A 24323-nucleotide genomic window follows, 5' to 3' on the forward strand; every position below is an offset into this window, starting at 1 on the left:
AGTTATAGACAAAGAAGGCTAGATGTAAAGTTGAGAGGCCATGAAGAGCAATAGGAACTTCATGGGGACCCTGGCTGGCTCTGCTAATGGAGCCTCTTATGATGACCAAAGCAGGACTTCTGTTAGGACCATAATCTTAGACACCCTGTCCAGGGTCATCAGAACTAGAGCAAAAACAGTCAAGCTGCAGGTGACAGAGCAGGTGGTATCACTCCACTTCTTCAGAAAGATTCATAGGTGTTATGAAAGTAAAGAGGAGGGAATGAAGTGGAATGAGGTAGCAAAGACCAACTATTAGATTTTGATCTAGTGGCTTATTTTGTTGGTTACTTAAAAACTCTATTTGTATGGCCTACTTTCCCAGAATAACTTCAAATAGAACAAAATGACCCCAAAATGTAACTGAAAAAAATGGGTCATTGCCCTTAATGACCTACTAATTGCCACATAGCTTCTGTAAAATCTTGCTTGCTTGACTGACTCAGCTTGTCATTTTAGAGTATAAAATGGGAATGCAAACTGGACTTGGGACCCAAACCTTTCAGGAGATATCCCAGCTTCAATCCACCAGTGACACTACTCTGTTCCACTCTCATTACTGCTGGAGTGCTTGCTTATTCCAGAAAGATCACTGCAACACTGCTTGAAAACTTTGAAAGGTTTGTCATATTTAATTATGTCATTCTGCACAATCCCACTCATCTTAATTCTCACACCAGTATAAGTTCTGTTCTTCTGGTAACTCTAGAGGACTATGCATTGATCTGCTTTGACAGGTGGGCTCTTAGCAGCCTCCTCTGGAGCATATATGGGCCATTTCCATTCAACACTTGACTGAGCCAGGCCACTTGGGCAGCCTCACGGATGTCCACAACTGTGTCAAGATGACTGACAATTACTTCTTGTTTGAGGGGATCCAGATGCTGTCTGGCTTCCATAGTGTGGAGTCTCTGTCTTTTGCTCAGAACTTTTTGGTGAAAGATGATGATGTCATCATAGTGAGCTACCCTAGATCAGGTAAGAAAAATGTGTTTGTGTGTGTGTGTGTGTGTGTGTGTGTGTGTGTGTGTGTAACTTGGGGGGTAGTTAACCTATGCCTTAGTTACTGTTCTATTGCTATGAATAGACACTATGGCTATGGCAACTATAAAGGAAGATATTTATTTGGGGTATTACTTAAAGTTTTAGAGGACATAATTATCATGCTAGGGGCATGGTGGCAGACCAGCAGACATGGCAGTGTAGCAGTAGCTGAGAGGTGATATCTGATTCACAAATTTAAGAGAGAGAGAAGGAGGGACTGGCCTTGGGTGGGCTTTTGAAATCTCAAAGCCCATCCCCAGTGTCACTTCCTCCAAAAAGGCCCACATCTCCTCCAACAAAAACATGCTTTCTAATTCTCCTAAACAGCTCCACTAACTAGAGATCAAGCATTCAAACATATGAGCCCATGGGCACCATTGCCATCCAAGTCACCAAAATCTGTATACTTTTTTCCCCATGTCAGTTGCACCATTTTATATTTCCATCAAAAATGCTTATGAAATTTTCAACACATCAGTTCCCTAAACTCTGTCCTTTGGGGATCTTAGGAGGCATAAATAGGGATGATTGATGAAAATATTGGTCAAAGTAAATTATATATTGGAAATTATAAAAGAATAAAAAATAAAAACATATAGCTTAAAACAAATACTATTTATGATCAACTAAACCCTTGGCCTGCCTCCTTTGTGTCCAGGTTAGGGAGAGGGGCTGAAAAATCCCAACCCTCTAATTCTGTTGCAGGGATACAGATGACCAGCTTATATCCTTGGCCTATTTATGGGGCATGGCCACTTTTTTATGCACAGAAAACCTCTACTAATTCAGAGATTACATAATATTAGGAGTTGTATGCTAGGAAACTTGGAGATAGACTCTATTCTAAATCCATTCATCCTATCTATCTATCTATCTATCTATCTATCTACTATCTTCTACCTATCTATCTATCTATCTATCTATCTATCTATCTATCTATCTATCTATCTATCTATGTACCAATTTATCTGTATATCTGTCATCTCCCACACTATATTCTTACTTATCTAGCTAACATGGTCCTGCGGCACAGATCCCTCCATCAAGTAACTGTGTAACTGAAAAGGCAGTGCATATCACTATCCTGTCATTAATAATTAGATCAGCCCATCAGATTTTATGACTGTGTCTCCCAGGTATAGGTACCTCTGGCAGATTTCCATTTGCTCTTGTCAGTTTCTAAATCTCGGGGTTCTCTCAAAAAACCCCGACCTTCTCTCTCATCCTGGGGATGGGAAATATTGAGAATGGGCAGAAGATGAGGTTGACTCAGGGCTCACTAATTGTCAGACACTGAGATGGACGAGACTTGAGCACTGCTTGATTTCCAGTTATCTCTGCCATTTTCAGGTTTGTGAACATGAACACACTTTCTCATTCATGTCACCTTATTTTCAGACAATAATTATTTGCTCTTCAAGAGTTAGTGTCTTTTCTAGAAATACCCTGACAAGACACAACTTTGGAGAGAAAAGAGTTTATTAACGTTTAGAGTTACAGGTTTCAATCCATCATTGAGAGGAATTGAAGACTGAAAAGCCAGCAAGCTAGTCACAACACATCTATGGTCCTCATAGAAATGACTGCAACTTTCTGTCTGCCTTCTCTTGTCTCATATAGCTCAGGAACTCCTGTCTAGGGAATGGTGTTGCCCAAAGTGGGCTGAGTCTTCCTATGTTAATTAACAACCAAGACAATGCCCCCTCAGACCAACATGATCTAGATAATTTCTCATTAAGACTCTCCCTGAAGGGATGAGAAAACTTGAAGTGAGTTCATGAAACCAAAAAGCATCAAGAACAGTATCAAGAAGACAGGCTGACTGGTGCTGAGGTAAATTCTGGGGCTTTAAGCAAAGCTCTATACCCCTCTCTCCACTGGGATAACTTTCAGAACATCTTATAGTCAGTACGTCTAAAGCAAAGCTCATGACCTTGTCAATCCTGTCCTGTAAAATGATATTTCCACCTCTTTCATCTCACTTTCATCTACATGAAAGTATCCCAGCACTTAAAAAAAAAGTGTTTGCGAGATGGGTAAGAGAAACAGGGATGAAAAATTTGGCAAGCGTTATGATTCATTTAGAAGAAAATGGGCTCTGGAGAAGATAAGTATCTTGCTTGGCCTCTTGAAGTTAACAAATGAAAGGGCTTGGAGTAATACCAGGTATTTTTGGTTTTAAAACAATTGATTAAAATACTTTAACTTGACTTTTTAGACAGCTTGCTCTTTTCCCCCTATAAAGCAAGAAGTAACATCAATAGCTTATTTCTGAAATTCAGTATTATGAGCATCTTTTCATTTGCCAGAAGTGCATGCTTTACTACTAACAGAAAGGTCCATTTTCAAGTGATACACTTTCTTTCTTTCCTGGTGCACTTACATGCAGATGTGAGAATAAGTAGAGGTGAATGTCTCCAAAGAAACTAGTGTTTTTCCAACACAAAAACAAACAATAACCCAAAGATTCTCCCCAAGTACTTCTAGGCTCTGTCAAGTTGAGAGTTGTAAGGATCACAGTATCCAATCAAGTTGTGGCAAATAGACACATAAAATAATATTGAGGTTAAAATGAAATTAATGTAGTTTATCCTATCACAAGGCAGAATCAGAGGATGGGTCAGGAGGGATGACTGTCATCTAAGACACATGCAGTCATCTAAGATACAAGACTCATCTCCTTTTATTCTGCTAATGTCTTCATGAAGCCCTGGTAAGTCTATGGTACTCCATATAAGCCTGTACGAGGTGGGATAGTAGGAGAGCAATCAGACTGCTTGTGTCCTCATTACCAATAAGCCAAACATATCTGTTGAATTTTGTTATACTGTTCAGATTTGATTAGATAGACACAGAGACTTGGGGAAAATAGGTAAGTAGAAGAAAGTTTGACAAATCTATAAAAAGCTATAATTTGATAGATGAGATGATGTGGTATGCCACTCATAGTAGTCTTTTTTTGGTTTCAAAAATACCTAGAAAAAGTCATGTTCACGAGAGTTAACATGTGGATATGATATCCAACTGAAGAGATAGATAGGTTTAAAACAATATAATATTGTGCAATATCAATATTAGATTCTGTCACAGTATTTATATATCCTTTAATATTTATGTTAAATTTAATGTGAGTGGAGAAAATAAGAGCTAATGAAGGGTAGGGCTGGAGAGATGGCTACATTGTTAAGAGAACTTTCTGCTCTTCTAGAGACCTGGGCTCAGCATCTACATATGGTGGCTCACAACCATCTGTAACTCCAGTGTAAGTCCTTGACTTTGGGAGCCAAGGCAGGAACTCAAACAGGGTAGGAACCTGGAGGCAGGAACTAAAGCACAGATCATCAAAGGGTGATGCTCACTGGCTTTCTCCTCCTGGTCAACTCAGCCTGCTTTCCTTTCTTATATTCTAGTACCACTGGCCCAGGGTGGTACTACCCACAGTTGGCTGGTTCCTCCAAATCAATCATTAATCAAGACTGTGCTCCACAGGTTCCCTACAGACCAATTTGATGGTGGCATTTTCTCAAATGAGGTTCCCTTTCCCAGATGACTCTAGCTTATGTCACATTGACACAAACAACAAACAAATAAACAAGCAAACAAACAAACAAGCATATAAATAACCAGCAGTGGTGATGGTGGGTTAAATCTTGAGGGCATAATAGAACATAAGCGAAAGGAAAGTAGAGAAGGATGAAAAGTTTTAAACAAGGATGATATGAGAATTAGAGATATAAGGGTAGATGGGAGTTCAGGAATGGAGAAAGGATTAACCAGAATTAAAAAGTACAAAGAATCCACATGCAAGTCTGCTGGCTTGTATCCAAGCAGAAAACATAAAAGTGAAACCTAAGAATAAAAAGCAAATAAAAATACCTTCATCATTCATATATAAAACATTTTCTTTAATATTATAATGTAATTTTAAAATATTTTTATTTCATAATTAATTTAATTTTACATATCAGCCACAGATTCCCCTGTCCTCCCTCCTCCCACCCCATGCTTTACCTGCCAATTCACCTCCCATTCCCACCTCCACCAAGGCAAAGTATCCCCTGGAGATTCAGTCCAGCCTGGTAGATTCAGTTGAGGCAGGTCCAGTCCCCTCCTCCCTATGCCAAGGCTGAGCAAAATGTCTCATCACAGGTCCTAAGTTCCAAAAAGCCAGCTCATACACCAAGAAAAGGGCCTGGTCCCACTGCCTGGGAACCTCCTAAATAGTTGAATCTAATCAACTGTCTCACTTACTGAGAGGGCCTAATCCAGTTCCTTGGCTGGTTCTCAGCTATTAGTTCACAGTTCATGTGTTTCCACTAGTTTAGCTATTTGTCCCTGTGCTTTTTCCAATCATGGTCTCAATATCTCTTGCTTATATAATTCCTCCTCTCTCTTGCTGATTGGACTCCTGGAGCTCCACCTGGGCTTGGCATCTGCGTCCACCAGTCACTGGATGAGACTTCTATCATGACAGTTAGGGTCCAGCCATCCATTCACCAGAGTAGGTCAGCTTGGGCTTTCTCTGAGTATTGCCAGTAGTCTATTGTGTAGTTATCTTGTGGATTTCTGGGGACCTCTATAGCACTCTGCTTTTTCCTATTCCCATGGGGTCTTCATTTATCATGGTATCTCTTTCCTTGTTTTCCCACTCTGTTCCTGAACCAGCTGGGACCTCCTGCTTTACTAAGCTCTCTTCCCCCAACCCCGAACCTTGCCCTCCATTATGCCCCCTCACATCCATTTTGCTCATGTAGTCTCATCCATTTCTCTGACATTGGGCATTCCCTGTCTTTCTTCGGGTCCTCTTTACAAGGTAGTCTTCCTGGAGTTGTGAGTTGCAGTCTGGTTATCCTTTGCTTTACATCTAGTATCCACTTATTAGTGAGGACATACCATGTTTGTCTTTCTGAGTCTGAGTTACCTCACTCAGGATGATTTTTTCTATACCCATCCATTTGCCTCCAAACCTCATGATGTCATTGTGTTTCACTGCTGAGTAGAACTCCATTGTGTATATGCACATTTTATTTATCCACTCTTCAGTTGAAGGACATCTAGGTTGTTTCTGGGTTCTGGCTATTACAAACAATGCTGCTATGAACATTGATGAGCATGTGTCTTTGTGGTATGATTGAGCATTCACTGGGTATATGCCCAATATAGCTGGGTCTTGAGGAAGATTGATTTCCAATTTTCTAAGAAAGCACCATATTGATTACCAAAGTGGCTGTACAAGTTTGCATTCCCACCAACAGTGGAGAAGTGTTCCCCTTACTACACATCCTCTCCAACATAAGCTGTCTTCAGTGTATTTGATCTTAGCCAGTCTGACAGTTGTAAGAGTGTATCTCAGTGTTGGTATGATTTGCATTTCCCTGATGATTAAGGATGCTGAGCAATTCCTTAAGTGTCTTTCAGCCATTTGAGCTTCTTCTGTTAAGAATTCTCTCATTAGCTCTATAGCCCATTTTTTAATTGGACTGTTGGTTATTTTGATGTCTAATTTCTTGGCTTCTTTATATATTCTGGATATCAGCCCTTTGTAAGATGTGGGGTTGGTGAAGATATTTTCCCATTCTGTAGTCTGTTGTTTTGTCTTGTTGACCATGTGCTTTGCCCTACAAAAGTTACTCAGTTTCAAGAGGTTCCATTTATTAATTGTTTCTCTCAGTGTCTGTGCTACTAGTGTTATATTTAGGAAGTGATCTCTGGTCCAATGCGTTCAAGACTACTTCCTACTTTCCCTTCTATCAGGTTCAGAGTAATTGGATTTATGTTGAGGTCTTTGATCCACTTGAACTTACGTTTTGTGCATGGTGACAGATATTGATATTTTTGCAGTTTTCTATATGTTGACATCCACTTATGCCAGCACCATTTGTTGAAGATGCTTTCTTTTTTCCATTGTACAGTTTTGGCTTCTTTGTTGAAAATCATATGTTCATAGGTGTGTGTATTAATGCCAGGGTCTTCAGTTTGGTCCATTTGTGCACATGTTGGTTTTTATTACTGTACCAAGCTGTTTTTTATTACTGTAGCTCTATAGGAGAGCTTGAAGTCAGGGATCATGATGTCTCCAGATGTTGTTTTATTGTACAGGTTTCCTTTGGCTATTCTGGGTTTTTTGTTGAGTATTGTTCTTTCCAGGTCTGTGAAGAATTGTGTTGGGATTGCGATTGGGATTACATTGAATCTGTAGATGCCTTTAGGTAAGATTGTCATTTTCACTATGTTAATCCTACCTATCCATGAGCATGGGAGATGTTTCCATTTTTTGATATCTTCAATTTCTTTCTTTAGGGACTTAATGTTCTTGTCATACAGGTCCTTTGCTTGCTTAGTTAGCATAACCACAAGGGATTTTATATCATTTGTGGCTATTGTAAAGAGTGATGTATCTCTGATTTCTTTCTTAGCCCATTTTTGATTTCTATATAGGAGGGCTACTGATTTTTTTTTGAGTTTCTTGTATCCTGCTACATTACTGAAGGTGTTTATAAGTTGTAGGAGTTCCTTGGTTTAATTTTTGGGGTCACTTATGTATACTATCATGTCATCTTCAAATAGTGAAAATTTGTCTTCTTCCTTTCAAATTTGTATCCCCTTGATCTCCTTTTGTTGTCTTATTTCTCTGGCTAGGACTTTAAGTACTATGTTGAATAAATATAGAGGAGTGGGCAGCCTTGTCTTGTTCTTGATGCTAGTGGAACCACTTTGTGTTTCTCTCCATTTACTTAGATGTTGGTTGTTGGCTTGATGTAAGTTGCCTTTATTATATTTAGGTCTGTTCCTTGTATTCCTAATCTCTCCAAGACTTTTATCATGAGGGGGTGTTGGATTTTGTCAAATGCCTTTTCAGCATCTAGTGAGATGGTCATGTGTTTTTTTTTTCTTCCAGGTTGTTTATATGGTGTATTACATTGACAGACTTTCTGTATGTTGAACCACTTTTGCATCACTGGGATGAAGCCTACTTGATCATGGTGGATAATTGTTTTGATATGTTCTTTGACTCTTTTTTCCAGTATTTTATTGAGTATTTTTTGCATCAATGTTCATGAGGGAGATTGGTCTATAGTTCTCTTTTTTGTTGTTGCATCTTTGTTTGGCTTGGGAATCAGGGTAACTGTAGCCTCATAGAAGGAGTTTGGTAACATCCTTATAAACATTGTGTGGAAAATTTAAAGATTATTTGTATTATCTCTCCTTTGAAGATCTTGTAGAATTCTGTGTTGAAACCATCTGGTCTTTAGTGGGTTTTTTTTTTTTTTTTTGGGTGGAGGAGACTTTTAATGACTGTTTCTATTTCCTTAGGGTTATAGGTCTATTTAAATCCTGATTTAACTTAGGTTTGTGGTACCTATCCAGAAAATTATTCATTTCTTTTACATTTTCCAGTTTTGTGGAGTACAGGTTTTTGAAGTATGACCTGATGGTTTTCTGGATTTCCTCAATTTTCATTGTTATGTCTCCTTTTTCATTTCTGATTTTGCTAGTTTGGATGCTCTCTCAATGCCTTTTGATTAGTTTGGATATGAGTTTGTCTATCTTGTTGATTTTCTCAAAGAACCAACTCTTTGTTTCATCGATTATTTGTATTTTTGTCTTTGTTTCTATTTTATTATTTCAGTGCTCAATTTGTATATTTCCTGGCATCTATTCCTCTTGTGTGAGTTTGCTTCTTTTTGTTCTAGAGCTCTCAGGTGTGCTGTTAAGTCAATAGTGTGAGATTTCTCCAACTTTTTTATGTGGACATTTAATGCTTTGAATTTTCCTCTTAGCACTGCTTTCATAGTGTCCCATAAGTTTGTGTATGTGGTATATTCATTTTCATTGATCTCTAGGAAGTCTTTAATTTCTTTCTTTATTTCTTCTTGTCACTTTGGCGATTCAGATGAGTATTATTAAGAGTCCATGACATTGTATGCTTTTTGTAATTTATGTTGTTGTTGAAATCTAACTTTAAACTGTGATGGCCTGATAGAACATTGAAGGTTATTCCAATTCTTTAGTGTCTGTTGAGATTTGCACTGTGGCCGAGTATGTTGTTGATTTTAGAAAAAGTGCCATGGGGTGCTGAGAAGAAGGTATATTGTTTTTTGTTAGGATGGAATGTTCTGTAGACATCTATTAAGTCTATTTGAGTCATAACATCAGTTAACACCTTTATTTCTCTGTTAAGTTTCAATCTGGTAGATCTGTACAGTGGTGTGAGTCAGGTGTTGAAGTCTCCTACTGTTAAAGTGTGGGGTTTTATGTGTGATTTAAGCTTTTTAATGTTTCTTTTACATATGTGGGTACCCTTGTATTTGGGGCATAAATTCAGAATTGAAACTTCATCTTGGTGGATCTTTCCAGTGATGAGTATGTAATGTCCTTCTTGATCTCTTTTGATTAATTTTAGTTTGAAGTCTATTTTGCTGGTTATTAGGATCAATACACCAGCTTCCTTCTTAATTTGATTGTTCTTATTTTCCCATGAGCAGGAACACACTGGATGATTGAAATGGTCAGTCTGATTGTCTCCAAAGGGGACCCTACTTGGGTCCAAAGTGTCAAAAATTCTGCCAGGTGTCCAGGGATTGATTCTAAAGATTGGCAGAAACTATTGCTGGACCAGGATGGACCACGTCTCATGAGTACACATCTTCCCTTACAACTGTTTCCTAAGTCTTACTTCACATCCAGTGCTAAGGTGAGTGGATGCTGGTCTCTGTGATGAAATTTTTTATATTGTATTTTATTAAGAAAAAATTTAATTCATTTTGCATACCATTGAAATATCCCCCTCTTCACTCCTCCTTCCCCTCCACCCTCCCCCTCTCAGGCCACCTGTCACACCCTCCCATATCCTCCACAAGAGGTCAGGCCTCCCATGGAGGGGTACATTTGTTTGAAGCTAATCTAAGGCTCTCACCCTGCTTCAAGGCTGTGTGAGGTGTCTCATTTTTGATAGTGGGTTCCAAAAAGCCTGCTTATGCACCAGGGATGGATTCTCATCCTACTGCCAGGGGGCCTCCTAAGAGGATCAAGCTACACAACAGTCTTGCTATGCAGAGAGCCTAGCCTAGTCCAATGGAGGCTCCATAGCTGTTGATCTAAAATTTATGAGTTCCCACTATCTTGGTTTGGTAGTCTCTGCATGTTTCCCCATCATGATCTTGATGTCCTTGCTCATAGAATCCCTCTTTTCTCTCTTTGACTGGATTTCTTGAACTTGGCCTGGTGTTTGGCTATGAATCTCTGCATCTGCTTCTATCTGTGACAAACTCACATGAGGACTCTCTTTTACAAACTGTCATACTCATGGTTGTATCCAAGGCTTGTGTGCCCGTCTTTCTAATATTCGCATGTATGGAAACAGATGAACCCACAGTGCTTCATTAACTGGTTCATGAATGATTAATGTTATGAATGCTTGCTAAATCAGAAGTCAGCTTTCAAGTTTGCATTTTTCCTTTTCCTTTTCCATGTGTATAAATGGTGTGTATATGTTTGGGCATGGGAATGTGTGGATGGGTGTGTGTGAAGGCCAAGATTGAGGTCTAGAATCATTTTCAATCACTCCTCTGCCTTATTGTTTTGAAATCTTTGTTCTCTCTCTCTGTGGGTGTGAGTGTGGGGGGTGGAGTTGGTGTGGGTGCATGGCCCACTTTCCCCTGTGTGGGTCCAAGAGATTTAGCCTAGCTCATCATGCTTGGTGGTAAGTGCCTCTACCCAGTGAACAACTGCACCAGTTCCCACCTATTCTTGTTGAGGCAGGGTCTCTCAATCAAACACAGTTCACTGGCATGATTCATCTTGGTAACCAGCATGCTCTGGAGATCTCCTGTCTCTACCTTCTGAGGATGGAATTCCAGGCAGGCTTCTCACTTGTATGGCATTTGTATTGTATATTAGGGTTCTCTATAGTCATAGAACTTTTGGAATGAATCTCTCTCCATATATAAAAAAGATATTTATTGGAATGACTTCCAGGCTGTAGACTTGCTAATCTAATGATGGCTAGTGGTGAATGGAAAGTCCAAGAATCTAGTAGCTGCTCAGTCCCATGAGTCTGGGTGTCTCAGTTGGTCTTTTGTATATGTTGGAATCCTGAAGAAATAGACTCCAATGCCAGTGAAGGATTGGATGTGTTGGCAAGGTGAGGGCAAGCAGGCAAAGAAGAAGCAAGCTTTCCTTCTTCCATTTTAGGAAGCCTTCCATATATAGGTTCCTGGCAGAAGATGTGGCCCAGATTAAAGATCTGTTTATTATTGGCCATGTCAGAGGAACAGCAGATAGCAATTGACTTCAGGGGATCAGCCCATCAGCATGCAAGGCACTGATGGATGAATCTTGGATAGGCAAGGCCCCAAGAGCTTCAGCCCTAGAATGTTTCTTGCTACTGCTGAGTCTTTACATGTCTGTCACTGCCATTTTTCTCTGGTATCTGGCATGGTGTGAGTGGGTGTGTAGCTTGAATCTTAAAGGTACTTGTTAATAAAATCAAACCCAAGGCCAGTTATCAGGGTGAATGCTGGAAGATCAGAGAAGCAGAACAAGTCACAGCTACCTCACCCCACCAGTTCTTCAGATGGTCTTGTTTCCTCAGACTGCAGCTTCTGAGTCCTCCACATGAATCTCAGCTGAACTGTGTTGCTCCAAAGCCTGAATGCTTCTGCAGCCAAAATGCTTAACCAAATGCTTAAGTGACTACATGCTTTACTCCTCTCGTTCCTGGTCCTCATGCCTTATACACATTTTTCTTTCTGCCCCCACTCCCTGGGATTAAAGGTTGGGTTTCTGGGATTATAGGCATGGGTCACTATGCTTAGGTGTTTCTAAAGTGGTCTTGAACTCAGAGGTCTGCCTGGCTCTGCCTCCCAAGTGTTGGGATTAAAGGTGTGCACCACCACCGCCCAACTTCTGTTAGGGCTTACTCTTCCCATTTCCTAGCCACCATTTTTGGCTTTGTTCTAGTGGCTGTCTGCTCTCTGACCCCAGATATTTATATTTCGGGGAACACACAATATTTCAGGGAACACAATACCCACCACATGGGTGTGGAGAGATCTACACTGCCCTTAATGTAGTATGATCATCTCTTGGAAATGTCCTGTTTTACTGGACATTTTTACCTGTGAATTATTATGAAGATGACTTCCTCCTAAGCTGTACTTTTTAACTGAAGCAATGATTTTATACAATATTAGTGTTAGTTTAAATAGGATTTTGATGATTGAGGGTTTTTAATAAATATAGTCAGGTATTATGATAGAGGTTATTTTAGTGGAAAAATTAACATAGGTAAAGGTAGGATAAAACATTGCCTCTGTAGGATGCAGAGGATAAAAAATGAAACAAGAAAGTGTCACACTGCTAGAACATGTGAGTTTCTATTGAGGAGTCATATAGACTGTGGCTTAGGTCAATGATTGTGCCTTTGGTGTATACAAGGTGATGTTAAAAGAGCTTCACTGAATGTTTGAAGCACTACAAAAGGCAGCTTCTTAATTTAGCCATCATTGGTTGTTTTGAAGACATTTGACTCTTGGAAAAGGAACTGTTTTGAGAGTTTGAGACAACACCTGTATGTGTATGTTTTCAGCAATAAAGCATGAGCTGAGAATTCACTGAAAAAGAAAAGCAAACAACTGAGTCCCAGTCACCCTGCTAGTTTAAATTCCTTTAATCTTAATGTTGGGAGATGTGTTCACAGGTTTCCGAGTGCATCATAGCTGAAACAAAGCCTTGAAAATAATTTAAAGTTAGACTAAGATGTTTTTGTTAATGTAGCTTTGAGGTTAGAAAACCCAAGCAGACAATCTGAAGTTTTAGAAAGGCACATAGTTGAGTGAGGAACTCTTTAAGGTCAGGAAACATGAACAACGCAGACAATTTTTGTGTCTTTCTTGCTTGGACAGTTTGGTGACCAAAGGCAGTGTTTAAATCCTTGTCCCCTTTTCTGTCCCCTGCTTCCTGATATGAAGAACTGTTGATGAATGGGTATGCACCCTGAGGATTTAAAATAGAGCTGACTGATTCGTTTTCAAATATAAAATTTTAAATTCGTGACACTTCAAAGATTATCTTTTGAGGTAAATAATAAAATGTTTGACCCTTTCTTTGTAACTGCAATAAGCAGCCTGCCAATGGAAGCACTGGCCTGAAAAATTACTTTTGCTTACACTGCTTTAATCTATAACAAGTTGCTTGGATAATATATGTGGGTTCTTGAAACAACTTGTTTTTCATCTGTAATAAGTAAACTGTTTAACCATGTAGGGGAAATGGGAACATTTTTCAAAAGCCTGTATTCATTGTACTCATTCACTTGAAAAATAGAATGTAGCCACATTGTGATTTTTATATTGCTTGAAAGATTTTGGTGGGGTATATTAGCTGTATGATTAAAAAAAAAATAAGTTCAAAGAAAAATATCAAGAATGAGAGAAGGAAAACAACAGGAAAGAGGTAGAGGAAGAATACGGAAGAAGAATAAAGAAAAAAGGCAGAAGAAAACTATCAAGAGAGTGTGTGTGTCTTTTCCTTACTCCCTCAGATTAAAAAGCCTTAGTATGAGGACTCTATGGATTCTGTTGAAGCTCTGACCTGCTGGAGGCTGGTCCTCATGGTGGCAGTATGTGCCTTCCCACCTCAAAATCTGCATCAAAGGCAGGTTGTCTTCCTGCCTCAAGATCCATAACACCGGTGTGCCCTCCATTTCTGGATTGTACTTCATTCCAGATATAGTAAAGTTGACAACCGAGTATAGCCATTACATGTGGGTTTCTGAGGATCCAAACTCCAATCTTCATTTTTTTTTATGCTGCAAACATTTAAAGCCAGTGGTTCTCAACATTTCCAGTGCTGAGTCCCTTTAATACAGTTCCTAGGTTGTGGTGATCCCCAGCCACTAGATTAGTTTCACTGCTACGTTATAATTATAATTTTGCTACTGTTGTGAATCATAGTATAAATATCTGTGTTCTTTGATAGTGTTAGGGGACCCCAGTTTGAGAAACACTGCTTTAACCACTGAGACATTTCTGCAGCCCCTCAACTTTTCTTACAACAGCGAACCATGCATGTCAGTGGCAGCTGTGTAAACTTTCTCAGATGGAAGATCAACTTGGCATCCTCTATCTCAGAGTTAAGGAAATGGTGGAAGAGAAGGCAACCTCACATTGAGAGAGTCACAGATGTAGGGAAAAGGTGCAGCTCCTCCTTTGACCTCCTCATGTGTGTTGTTGCTTTGTGTAGAGACTTAATTAAGAGTTTGGTTCAGCCAGCTTATGCACTAAGGACAGGTCTGGGTCCCACTGCCTGTGTGCCTCCCAAACAGTTCAACCTATTCAACTGTCTCACTTATCCAGAGGGCCTGACCTAGTTGGGGGCTCCTCAGCTTTTGGTTCATAATTCATGTGTTTCCATTAGTTTTGCTATTAGTCCCTGTGCTTTTTCCAATCTTGGTTTCATGCAGGGACACTTTGCTCAGCCTGGGTGGAGGGGACTGGGCCTGCCTGGACTGAATCTACCAGGTTGAGCTGAATCCCCAGGGTAGTCTTTTCCCTGTAGGAGATGGGAATGGGGGTGAGCTGGGGGCAAGGTGGGTTGGGGGGCAGGCATGGGGGTGAGAGTCGGGGAGGACAGGGGAACCCAAGGATGATGTGTAAAATTAAATTAAATTATAAAAAAATAAAATGTATAATTCAATTAAAAAAAGAATTTGGTCAGGAAGTGTGGAAATATTCAGTGCTGAAATGAAGACACACATTTCTTTTTTCTTTTATCTTTTTGGTTTTTAGACACCGGGTTTCTCTGTGTAGCTTTGAGCCTTTCCTGGATCTCAGTCTGTAGATCAGGTTAGCCTCGAAGTCACAAAGATCCGCCTGGCTCTGGCTCTCAAGTGCTGGGATTAAAGGCATGAGCCACCCTTGCCCAGCAAAGACACACATTTCTAATAAACTTTCTCTCTCTCTTTTAGATTATCTATGTCATCAGGAATCCAAGAGATGTTGTTACATCTAACTATCATATAAGTAAACATTTTCACCCTTTGAAGAATCAAAAGACTTTTGATGAGCATCTTCGTGCATTTATCCAAGGTGACGGTGAGTGAAGTCTGGACCACCAATTTTATATTTTGAAATCAAGGCAAGACAAGAGATCTGTGTTCCATGTTTAAAAGCTAAATCTGTGGGTCACAATTGTTTAAAATTTACTCAAGAAGAATGGTTCAGCTGTTAAGAGTGTGTACTATTCTTACAGATGTCCAAGTTTGGTTCCCAGCAACCATGCCAGGTTTCTCTCAAGGGCTTGTAACTCAATATCCAGGGATCTATGTCCCTCTTCTGGCATCCCCAGACACTGCATTCATGTATGCAATACCCACACACAGATATACATATGCATGTAACTTAAAATAACAAAGCCAATGTTTTCAAATTTTACTCAGTGTGATGTCAAGGATTTTATGGAAAAACAGGTGCAATCTGATTTTCATTTAATGTATCTTTTTACTTAGACAAATCAATTCTTGTATGATATACTATATAGGTATTAATGATCATCTACCCTTTATTTTTATATTTTTTAATTGCATGTTTTCAGATATTATATTCATTAATTTAGTGTGCTTGTGTAAGGGGTTTCACACATGCCATTGTGCATGTGTGGATGTCTGAAGACAACTTGTGGGAGTCAGTTCTCTCCTTCAATCATGCAGGTTTCAGGGATAAAACTCATATCATCAGGCTGTGGGTCAAGTGCCTTTACCAACTAAGTCATTTCCTCAGTTCTTGGTATTTTACTCACAATGAAGTATTATTTAATAAATCTATAATTGCTTCATAAAATAGTTCTTGCATGTATTTGAATTTTAATCTGCTCTTTTTATATACTTTCTAGTTAGAGGTTCACAGAGGCAGGACTGGAGATGTGGTTCAGTGGTTAAGTACTCTTTCTGCTTTTTCAGAGGACCCAGATTCAGTTGTCTGCACCCACATGATGGCTTAAAACCATCTGTTATTCCAGTTCCAACAGATGCTATGCCCTCTTCTGGTCTCTGAGAACACTGCAGCAGTGTGGTGCACACACATACATATCAGCAAACATTCATACTCGTGAAATAAGGTTTAAAAAATCCTTTTAAATATGTAGGTAATAAGCATATATATTTTTTTCTTCTAAAAGAACACATGAGCTTTCTCAATGTCATAATTGTGTTGTAGACCTCTAGAGGTAGAAACCTAATATCTTTTACCTTCCACAAGGTAAATGCCATCCTCCAATCAGGAATAAGAATAAATATTCATGAGGTACAAAGTTTAGTAATGATTTCCTTTTCCTCCCCTATCTCCATAGTGGCTTATGGATCCTGGTTTGATCACACACTTGGATGGATAACCAGGAGAGACACAGAGAACTTCCTACTAATGTCCTATGAGGCGCTACAGAGGGTAATTCCCTTTTACTGTGCTTCCTCCGTCCCCCATATCTGCCTTTGTCCCTTTCCTTTGTATTTCCCTAAGAGTAAACAATCAAGTAAATGAGTGGGAGACTGTCATAGCTAGCATCGTTGTCAACTTGACACACTTGTGAGAGAGGCTATCCATGGAGAAAATGCCTCTACTGGATGTCTGTGGGGGGGATTTTGTCAATTAATGATTAATGTAGGGGAGCCTTGCCACTCTGGGTACTATATCCATAGGCAGGTGGGCTTGGGATGTATAAGAAAGGTAGCTGAGCAAGCCAGAGGAGCAAGTCAGTGAGCAGCATTCCTCTGTGGGCTCTGCTTTACTTCCTGCCTCAAGCTCCTGTCTGGCTTCTTTCCATGATGCTCAAAACCCAGAAGCTGGATAAATATCTAGAATAGTGAATGTCATGGTATGTGTGGTTGATAAGTCTTAGCCATGTCTTATTAAAGACATGTGCTTCGTCTATACGTTCCTTCAGTTTTAGGGCAAGAATCTGATGGCTTTTGTCCTGGATTCTAGCCTGGCACATGCTCTGGATTCAAGCTCAACAACATTAGTACAAGGAAGTTGTCACAGTGGCTCCCACCCTGACAACCTGACCACATCAACACATTTGATGCAGGCACCTGAATAGCTTCATATTGGGGCTCAGGAACAATCAGAGAGAGCATTAGACATAAAACTTAGGCAAGAACCTTTCATATAGACTTTCAGAGAATGTTTCAGGCTTGAGTCCTAAGTCAGAACTAAGAACTGGCCAATAGGATTCTCACCATTGTAAACTATGTATTATATACAGCAATTCCAGTACTCCAAAGAGTAGTGGTTTTTCATACAACTCTTTCTCTCTTTCAAATGCCCTTCTATTGACTGATTTAATCCAGTCACCACTGTAATTCCCATTTTTTGGTATACAGTGTTTTTGTAGAAAGTGTCTGTTCATTTTTGCCTCCACTTTTACATCCAGTTGGATTCATGAGTCTTGTTTTTTCCCAACAAAATTTACCAATGAAAAGTTGGTAACCAAGGGTAATGATGAGTGTAATGGGGAGGAACTGAAGAAATATTTCACCTATTTTTATATGAAATCTAGATTAGCTGAGTGGGGGGCACACAGGGAGAAGCAGAGGATGTACTGTTCAGGTGAAGGAGAAGAAAAGTAGGAAGGGGTAAGGTGGATGCAAAGCATGATGGGTGATGAGGTGAACATGAGTTCAGTATAATGATACATATGTATAAAGAGTGACATAATGAAATCCTATATTTTCTATACTTGAAATTGATTTGTTTTTCATAAGGAAAAGCCAGGGGCTTGAGGTTGGCTTAGCTGTTGAGAGCATTTGCTGCTCTTCCAGAGGACCTGAGTTTGGCGCCCAAACCCATGCCAGTTAGCCCACAACTCCCTGTAACAATAGCTCCAGGGGAATCTGATACGCTCTTCTGGCCTCCATGAACATCTACGCATACACGCAACACATACACACACATGCGCACACACAGATGCACACACAGACACAGACATAACATAAACACACACACATACACACATGCATAGACACACATACACACAGACACACAGACGAACACACACACATATTCTTTTTTCTGAACTGGTGGCTGGCAGGTAGACTTGATGAAGGAATGGGTTTTCTTTTCATGACTCCTTTATCCCTTTACAAGACAGAGTATGAAAATTGGTAAAGTTGGAGCTGGAGGGATGACTGAGTAGCTAAGAGTAAGATCATTACAGTGGATGGGGGTTCAATTCCTAGCACCCACATGGTGGCTCCCAACCACCTCTAATTTCAACTCAGAGGGATCCATTGTCTTTTTCTGGCCTCGGTGTTCACTGTATGTACATGTTCCATATATATATTTGCATTATACATGATAAATTTATATATATCATGTATTTATTATAAATTTATATTTTCATATTATATAGTATATATAGCATATACAACTTATATACAGAATATAAATATGTTATCAAGTTATAAATATATATATCATAGTTATGGATATCAGTATATATTATATATAAATATGTATATGATGTAGGATGTGGGAAACAAAATTTTAGGTCACATAATAAGGAGACATTCCCCTTCTTGAGAAGTCCAGGGCTATGTTACCATCAGTGCTTTTATCCACTCTCTCCTGATCACTCCTTTTCCACCCACAGGACCTCAGAGGCAGCATGCAAAAAGTGTGTCAATTTCTGGGCAAACATCTGACTCCAGAACAGCTTGATTCTGCTGTTCAAAACTTGTCCTTTTCAGTCATGAAAGAGAATAGGATGTCCAACAGTATAATGCTAAGAAATTCCAAAGATGGCACCGTCTCCAATATACCATTGCTGAGAAAGGGTGAGACAAGATAGAGTGTCCAGGTTGTATTGTAGAAATGGTAGGTTTCTGATGTGTGCATGAAGCATGAGGCATGGAAACAGACATGCTTGGAAGTTAATGTTATATTCCATCATATTCTTCCAGAAGAGTGGCTGCCCACAAATCCATTCCTGAGAATCCTTAGAACCACGGGTAAGCAGAGAAGGAGTGAGAGGTGCCTGTGCCCTCCTGGCTCTGCCTGTGCCATGGACAAGTCCTGTCTATACACTTAGAACAGTCAGCCTCAGTGACATGGTCCAAGTCTGTAAGAAACCAGAGGTGTAGTCACAGGAACAGGACTGTCCAATTCAGAGGGTTTACAACAGATAACCCATGCACACATCCATGTGTCTTCATGACAGATACAATGCTATTCATCAGTAATAGAGTCTATTCAGATATGCAGCAACTTGGATGGATTCCAGTGGCCTTATGCTGAGCGACAAAAGCCGGCACCATAAATGTACACACAATATATTTATGTAACATTCGTAAAATAGAAAATAATTGTAGAGGCAGAGAATATGTTGCTGATGTTCCGGGATCCAATGTGGTGGGACTTGTTGGTTCATAGATGATTACAAAAGTAGTAGTATTGGGAGTACTGGACTATTAGTGTATTTCAGTGGAAACGGATTACAAAAAAATCCCACATGGAGAAAAGTGATGTAGAAGACATCCATTTCCCTAGTGGAGATTTTTCTGATCATAGCATTGTACAACTTAACCGTAACAATATCCCCTTGACTATAATACAAACTTTGTTGTAAAACTAGTTGAAGGACACGAACTTTCGGTGTCCACTTTGTTACCTGTTGCTCTATCACATGGTTGTTATTTTTTTCCACATCGTGGGCAGGACTGAAGTGCAGGTATGAGAACTCCTTCAGTTTTTCCTTCAGAGTTTCAAGACTAGATTTTTCCACCTGACATTTCAGATGCTCACAGCAACCAGCCTCAAATCATCGCAAACACTGTCCCTTTTGTACTAACATAGTTTTGACAGTTGGCAGTTAGTACGAAGCAGAAAATGTAGGATGACTCATTTTGGTCTTGAGAGAAAATGCTAACTGGATAGTTAAGGTGGGAGTGTGACAGGCTTGGCTGTGCAAGTGGGATTTGGACTCATTTTTCCTGGTGATTTTCCTTCTGTGTTTGATTGGCAGGCATCTGTGGTGACTGGAAGAATCTCTTCACTGTGGCTCAAAGTGAAGCCTTTGACAGAGTCTATCAGGAGAAGATGTCGAGGCTGGATCCTGATCTCTTCCCCTGGTCGAAAAGCTGTTGATCTATTGCCCCCCCCCAACTCCCAGACAGTGTTTCTTAGTGTAGTCTTGGCTGTGATGGAACTAGCTTTGTAGACTGTAGTTAGATTTTTCCTACCTGGCCCACAGTCAGGATAAATCTCTCTTACCCACCAGGCCCATAGATGCTCAGACCCAATCAAGTAAACACCCAGAAACTTACATTGTTTAGAAACTGTATGTCCATGGCAGGCTTCTTGTTATCTACTTCTTCTATCTTAAATTAACCCATTTCTATAAATCTATACTTTGCCACATGACTTGTGGCTTACCATTACCTTACATCCTTCTTGCCATGGCAGTGGCTGGCTGGCAGTGTCTCCACCCCAGCCTTTCACCTCCCAGAATTCTCTTCTCTCTTGTCCCACCTATACTTCCTGCCTGGCCACTGGCCAATCAGAATTTTATTTACACAGAGCGATATCCACAGCAGTAGACATCCTGGCTTCAAACTCAGAGATCTGCCTACCTCTGCCTCCTGAGTGTTAGGATTAAAGGTGTACACCACCAATGCCTGGCTGTCTGGTTAAAAGACTGTAAACATTTCAAAGACTCTGAGTTTTAGCTAGCAAACTTAAAAAAAAATCTATCTGTGCTTTTTAAAATTTTTTTTTATTTTATTTTTTTTTGTCATCTGGATGTAAGTTAGTTATCTGGGACCAGGAAATCTGATGGAAAAAATACTCCCATTGGCCTGTAGGAGGGCCCAGCCCAATGAAGGTGGTGCCATCCTTGGTGAGGTGGCTCTGGGTTGTATAAGAAAAAGCAATCTGAGCAAGTCACAGGGAGTAAGCCAATAAGCATCATTACCCCACTGTCTCTACTTAGTTCCTGCCTCAGTTTCCCATGCTGATGGACCTGTAAGTCAAATGACCTTTCTGTCTCCGTGCAGCTTTTGTTCAATGTTTTATCACAGGAATGGAATGAAGATTGGAATACTATCCTTTTGAATTGCCAGGTGGCTCATATCACAAAACTCACAGCAAAATGATTTTTAAAAACTTGCATCTAGAGTAGACATATCTGTACCTGGTTTCCAAATCTTAATTGCAAGTAAGGTATTGATAATAAAACATCAATTTATTGTCATGTTCAAACAACTGTGGTGATGAATTTATTTGTATTAAAGGGGGTCAGTGGAGAGAGGTGTATGCTTGCCTGAGCTTTAAATCTATAGTTATAAGGAACAAAGGGTCAACAGTTTTCTAGTCAGAACTCAAAAGAGGTTGGGCTACCAAGGCAGCTCACCAGTTGAGAGCACCATGGCTCTTGCAGAAGATGGGAGCTTGCCCACATCACACCAGACCCTCACAGCTGCCTTGGAATCCAGATCCAGGGGATCTAGTGCCCTCTGGTGGCCTCACAGGCAACTTCACTCATGTGCACACACACAAATAATTTAAAATTAAAGAGTAGGAATCCCATTAGGTTAAGGAAAAAAAAACTACATTGCATGAAGTGTACCAGAGTCAAACTGAAGCTGAATTATTAGGGTGGGAAAAACTAGTTATTTCTATTAGGAGAGCTCAACTGAATTGGTAACAATATTTTTTCTAGTTTTTGAAAAAAAAAATTTACGGACTTGAGAGATGGCTCAGAGATGAAGAGTGCTCACTGCTCTTGCAGAAGACCCTGGTCCATTCCTACCTCTCACATGGCAGCTTGTAATCAAATGTAAGTATAGTTCCAGCAATCTGATGGCCTCTTGACTTCCAATGGCTTCTATGCACACATGGTACACAAACACACACCTGGCACACACATATTCACATAATAAATATTTTCTTAAAAGAAAAATAATGTAAATATTCAGTGTTTCTCAACATGCCTCAACTTTTTAATACAGTTCATGTTGTGATGAGCCCCCAACAATAAAATTATTTCATTGCTACATCATAACTGTAATTTTGTTACTGATATGAATCATAATATAAATATCTGATAAGCAGGATACATGACATACAATTTCCTTTGAAGTTGAGACCCACAAGTTAAGAAGTACTGGTATAGATGATTAAAATTTAAAATATTGTTTAAACAATAAACTTCTTTATTGTAATTTACAGCCAATGTAACAGTGACTAACAGTCATCACGTAAAATCTTCAGTTTTAGAGGTTTATTATTTGTGTGTATATATGTGAATCTGTGTGTGCTTGCATGTAGGTGTCTATGGAAGCCTGGAAAACACATCAGATACCTTAGAGCTGGAGTTACAGGCAGTTTTGAGCCATACAATGTATGTGCTGGGGTTTGAACTCTGGCCCTCTGAGGAGCGGGGAGCACTTTTAAACATTGTGTTATCTTTCCAGCCCCTCTTTAAAGGAATAAAGGATGAACCTTAGGCCTGATCCCAGGATCTTTGAAAAAAAATTTTGAGATCACATTTCCAAAATTATGGATTCCTGATTTTAACTTTGGGGATTCTAGATATGATCTTCACGCTTCCTATTTTCTGCATTGTGATGTTGGTGTCTTTTAGGTTCATGGCATGAACTACAGTTCAGGTGGCTGTTCACTGCACTGAGAACGACTCCAGTGTAGACATGTCACCAACACGGCTCCCAACCAGAACTGTAAGAGAATCAGGGTGTCTTCACGTTCAAACCCCAACACTCTAAGACACTCACTAAGGACTCATTCATGTTCTCAAACATACTTAGAGTTTATTGAATGAATTTGTTATCTAAATATTGCAAAGTGGTGAGGGGAAGTACAAAGACAGATGGGAGCAGGACACTGTGAAAGAATAACCCTAGATTCAGCTACCAGTACCAGGTGTGCAACTTGGGTCAAGGTACACAGGAGAAATATGACAAAGGAAAAGCCATTGTTTCAAAATCAGTTCTTGCTGTTCCATACCAAACGAACACCGCTCCTCTTGCTTTGCTCTCTGACCCAGGGACAATGTAAGATATCCAGTTTTTTCTTCATTTCCACAGCTTGCAGTAGCATCTGTGACTCCTCAGTCAATGCAGATTTGTCCAGTCTGGAGTGAAAAAGAAAGTGCTGTTTATTTTTATTACATTTACCTATTTGTATGTGTTCATATGGGCACATGCTATACTGCACATGGGAAGGTCAGAGGTCACTTCTTGGGAGTCTATCCTCCCCCTTCTGTTATGTGGGTCTGGGGTTGTCAGGCTGGACAGCAAGTGCCTTCACCCAGTGAGCCGTGTCAGCATCCCAAGTTTTGTTGACAATCACTTGCCTCTCTTTACCTCTATAATGTCCTCTCTGTCACCCTTCCCTAGGAATGAAAGAGAGGAATGTACCGAGGGTTCAGAGAAGGCATGATTCTCTCCCAGAGAATGGGAACCCTCTCATATATATAGATATGTAATATAGATGTCTATATAAAGACTCTACCAAGATGTTAAGATTAATGTTAAAAAATATTGATGTAAAAATGACTGCTTTCAGCCATTCATTGTTTAAATGCCACAATGATTATTATTCCTTATTCCTGCATTATAACTTAATATAGTGTTGGCTTCTCTCAAACTTGTGAATCCTAGTATAATATCATTGTCACCATCTCATAATCATCCATCTTAAGCCTCTCATTTTGGTGTCCCTACTCACTCTCTATGAGACACTTAAAGCTTATTCTACATCTTAGCTTACCCATGAACATATCTGATGCTCATCTGTTCTCAGTCTGTTTCACCCTTGCCATTATCACTAAGATTACCTAAAAAATAAAAATTACCAAAGACTCATTATCTTTACACTTATATTTAAAAGTCTATTTGTTAATTCTTTAATAATTTCATATATATGAATATACAATGTATTTTGATCATATCCTTTCCCCATTCTCCTCTGTGACCCCTCCCCATTCCTTTCCAAACTTCATGTCCTTTTCTTCTCCAATAGCTCACTGAGTCTAAGTGGTGATGCCCTCAAGTGTGTGGATGTGGGTGCATGCTCTGGAGAATATGCAACCTACAGGGCCCACATCCCTGAAAAAAAGTGACCCTCCTGCCCATTGAAGCCACAATGTCCCTAGCTCCTCAGCTGGGGTGGGGGTCATGAGCCCCTCCTCTGTCTGTTCTGGAGTGACTATAGAGTACTCAGCCTCAA

General features: G+C 39.8%; 1 protein-coding gene across 1 annotated transcript; it reads left to right on the plus strand.

The window, feature by feature from the left end:
• The first annotated feature begins 884 nt into the window (after window positions 1-884).
• Window positions 885-20222, plus strand: LOC118571563 (bile salt sulfotransferase-like). Its single transcript, XM_036170629.1, has 6 exons — window positions 885-1017; window positions 9570-9778; window positions 15053-15179; window positions 16432-16526; window positions 18730-18913; window positions 20101-20222. Exons 1-6 carry the CDS (start codon window positions 885-887, stop codon window positions 20220-20222), a joined length of 870 nt encoding a protein of 289 aa, XP_036026522.1.
• The last annotated feature ends 4101 nt before the right edge of the window (window positions 20223-24323 follow it).

Source organism: Onychomys torridus, chromosome 1 (genome assembly GCF_903995425.1).
Source record: "Onychomys torridus chromosome 1, mOncTor1.1, whole genome shotgun sequence".
Taxonomy (NCBI): domain Eukaryota; kingdom Metazoa; phylum Chordata; class Mammalia; order Rodentia; family Cricetidae; genus Onychomys; species Onychomys torridus.

Bases quoted from the DNA above. Each gene is read 5' to 3' on its own strand.
- LOC118571563 (XM_036170629.1), top strand. From the start codon at position 885: ATGACTGACAATTACTTCTTGTTTGAGGGGATCCAGATGCTGTCTGGC. The intron at 9,779-15,052 runs GTGAGTGGATGC...TCTCTCTTTTAG, and splicing joins ACTTCACATCCAGTGCTAAG to ATTATCTATGTCATCAGGAA. The intron at 18,914-20,100 runs GTGAGACAAGAT...TTTGATTGGCAG, and splicing joins TATACCATTGCTGAGAAAGG to GCATCTGTGGTGACTGGAAG.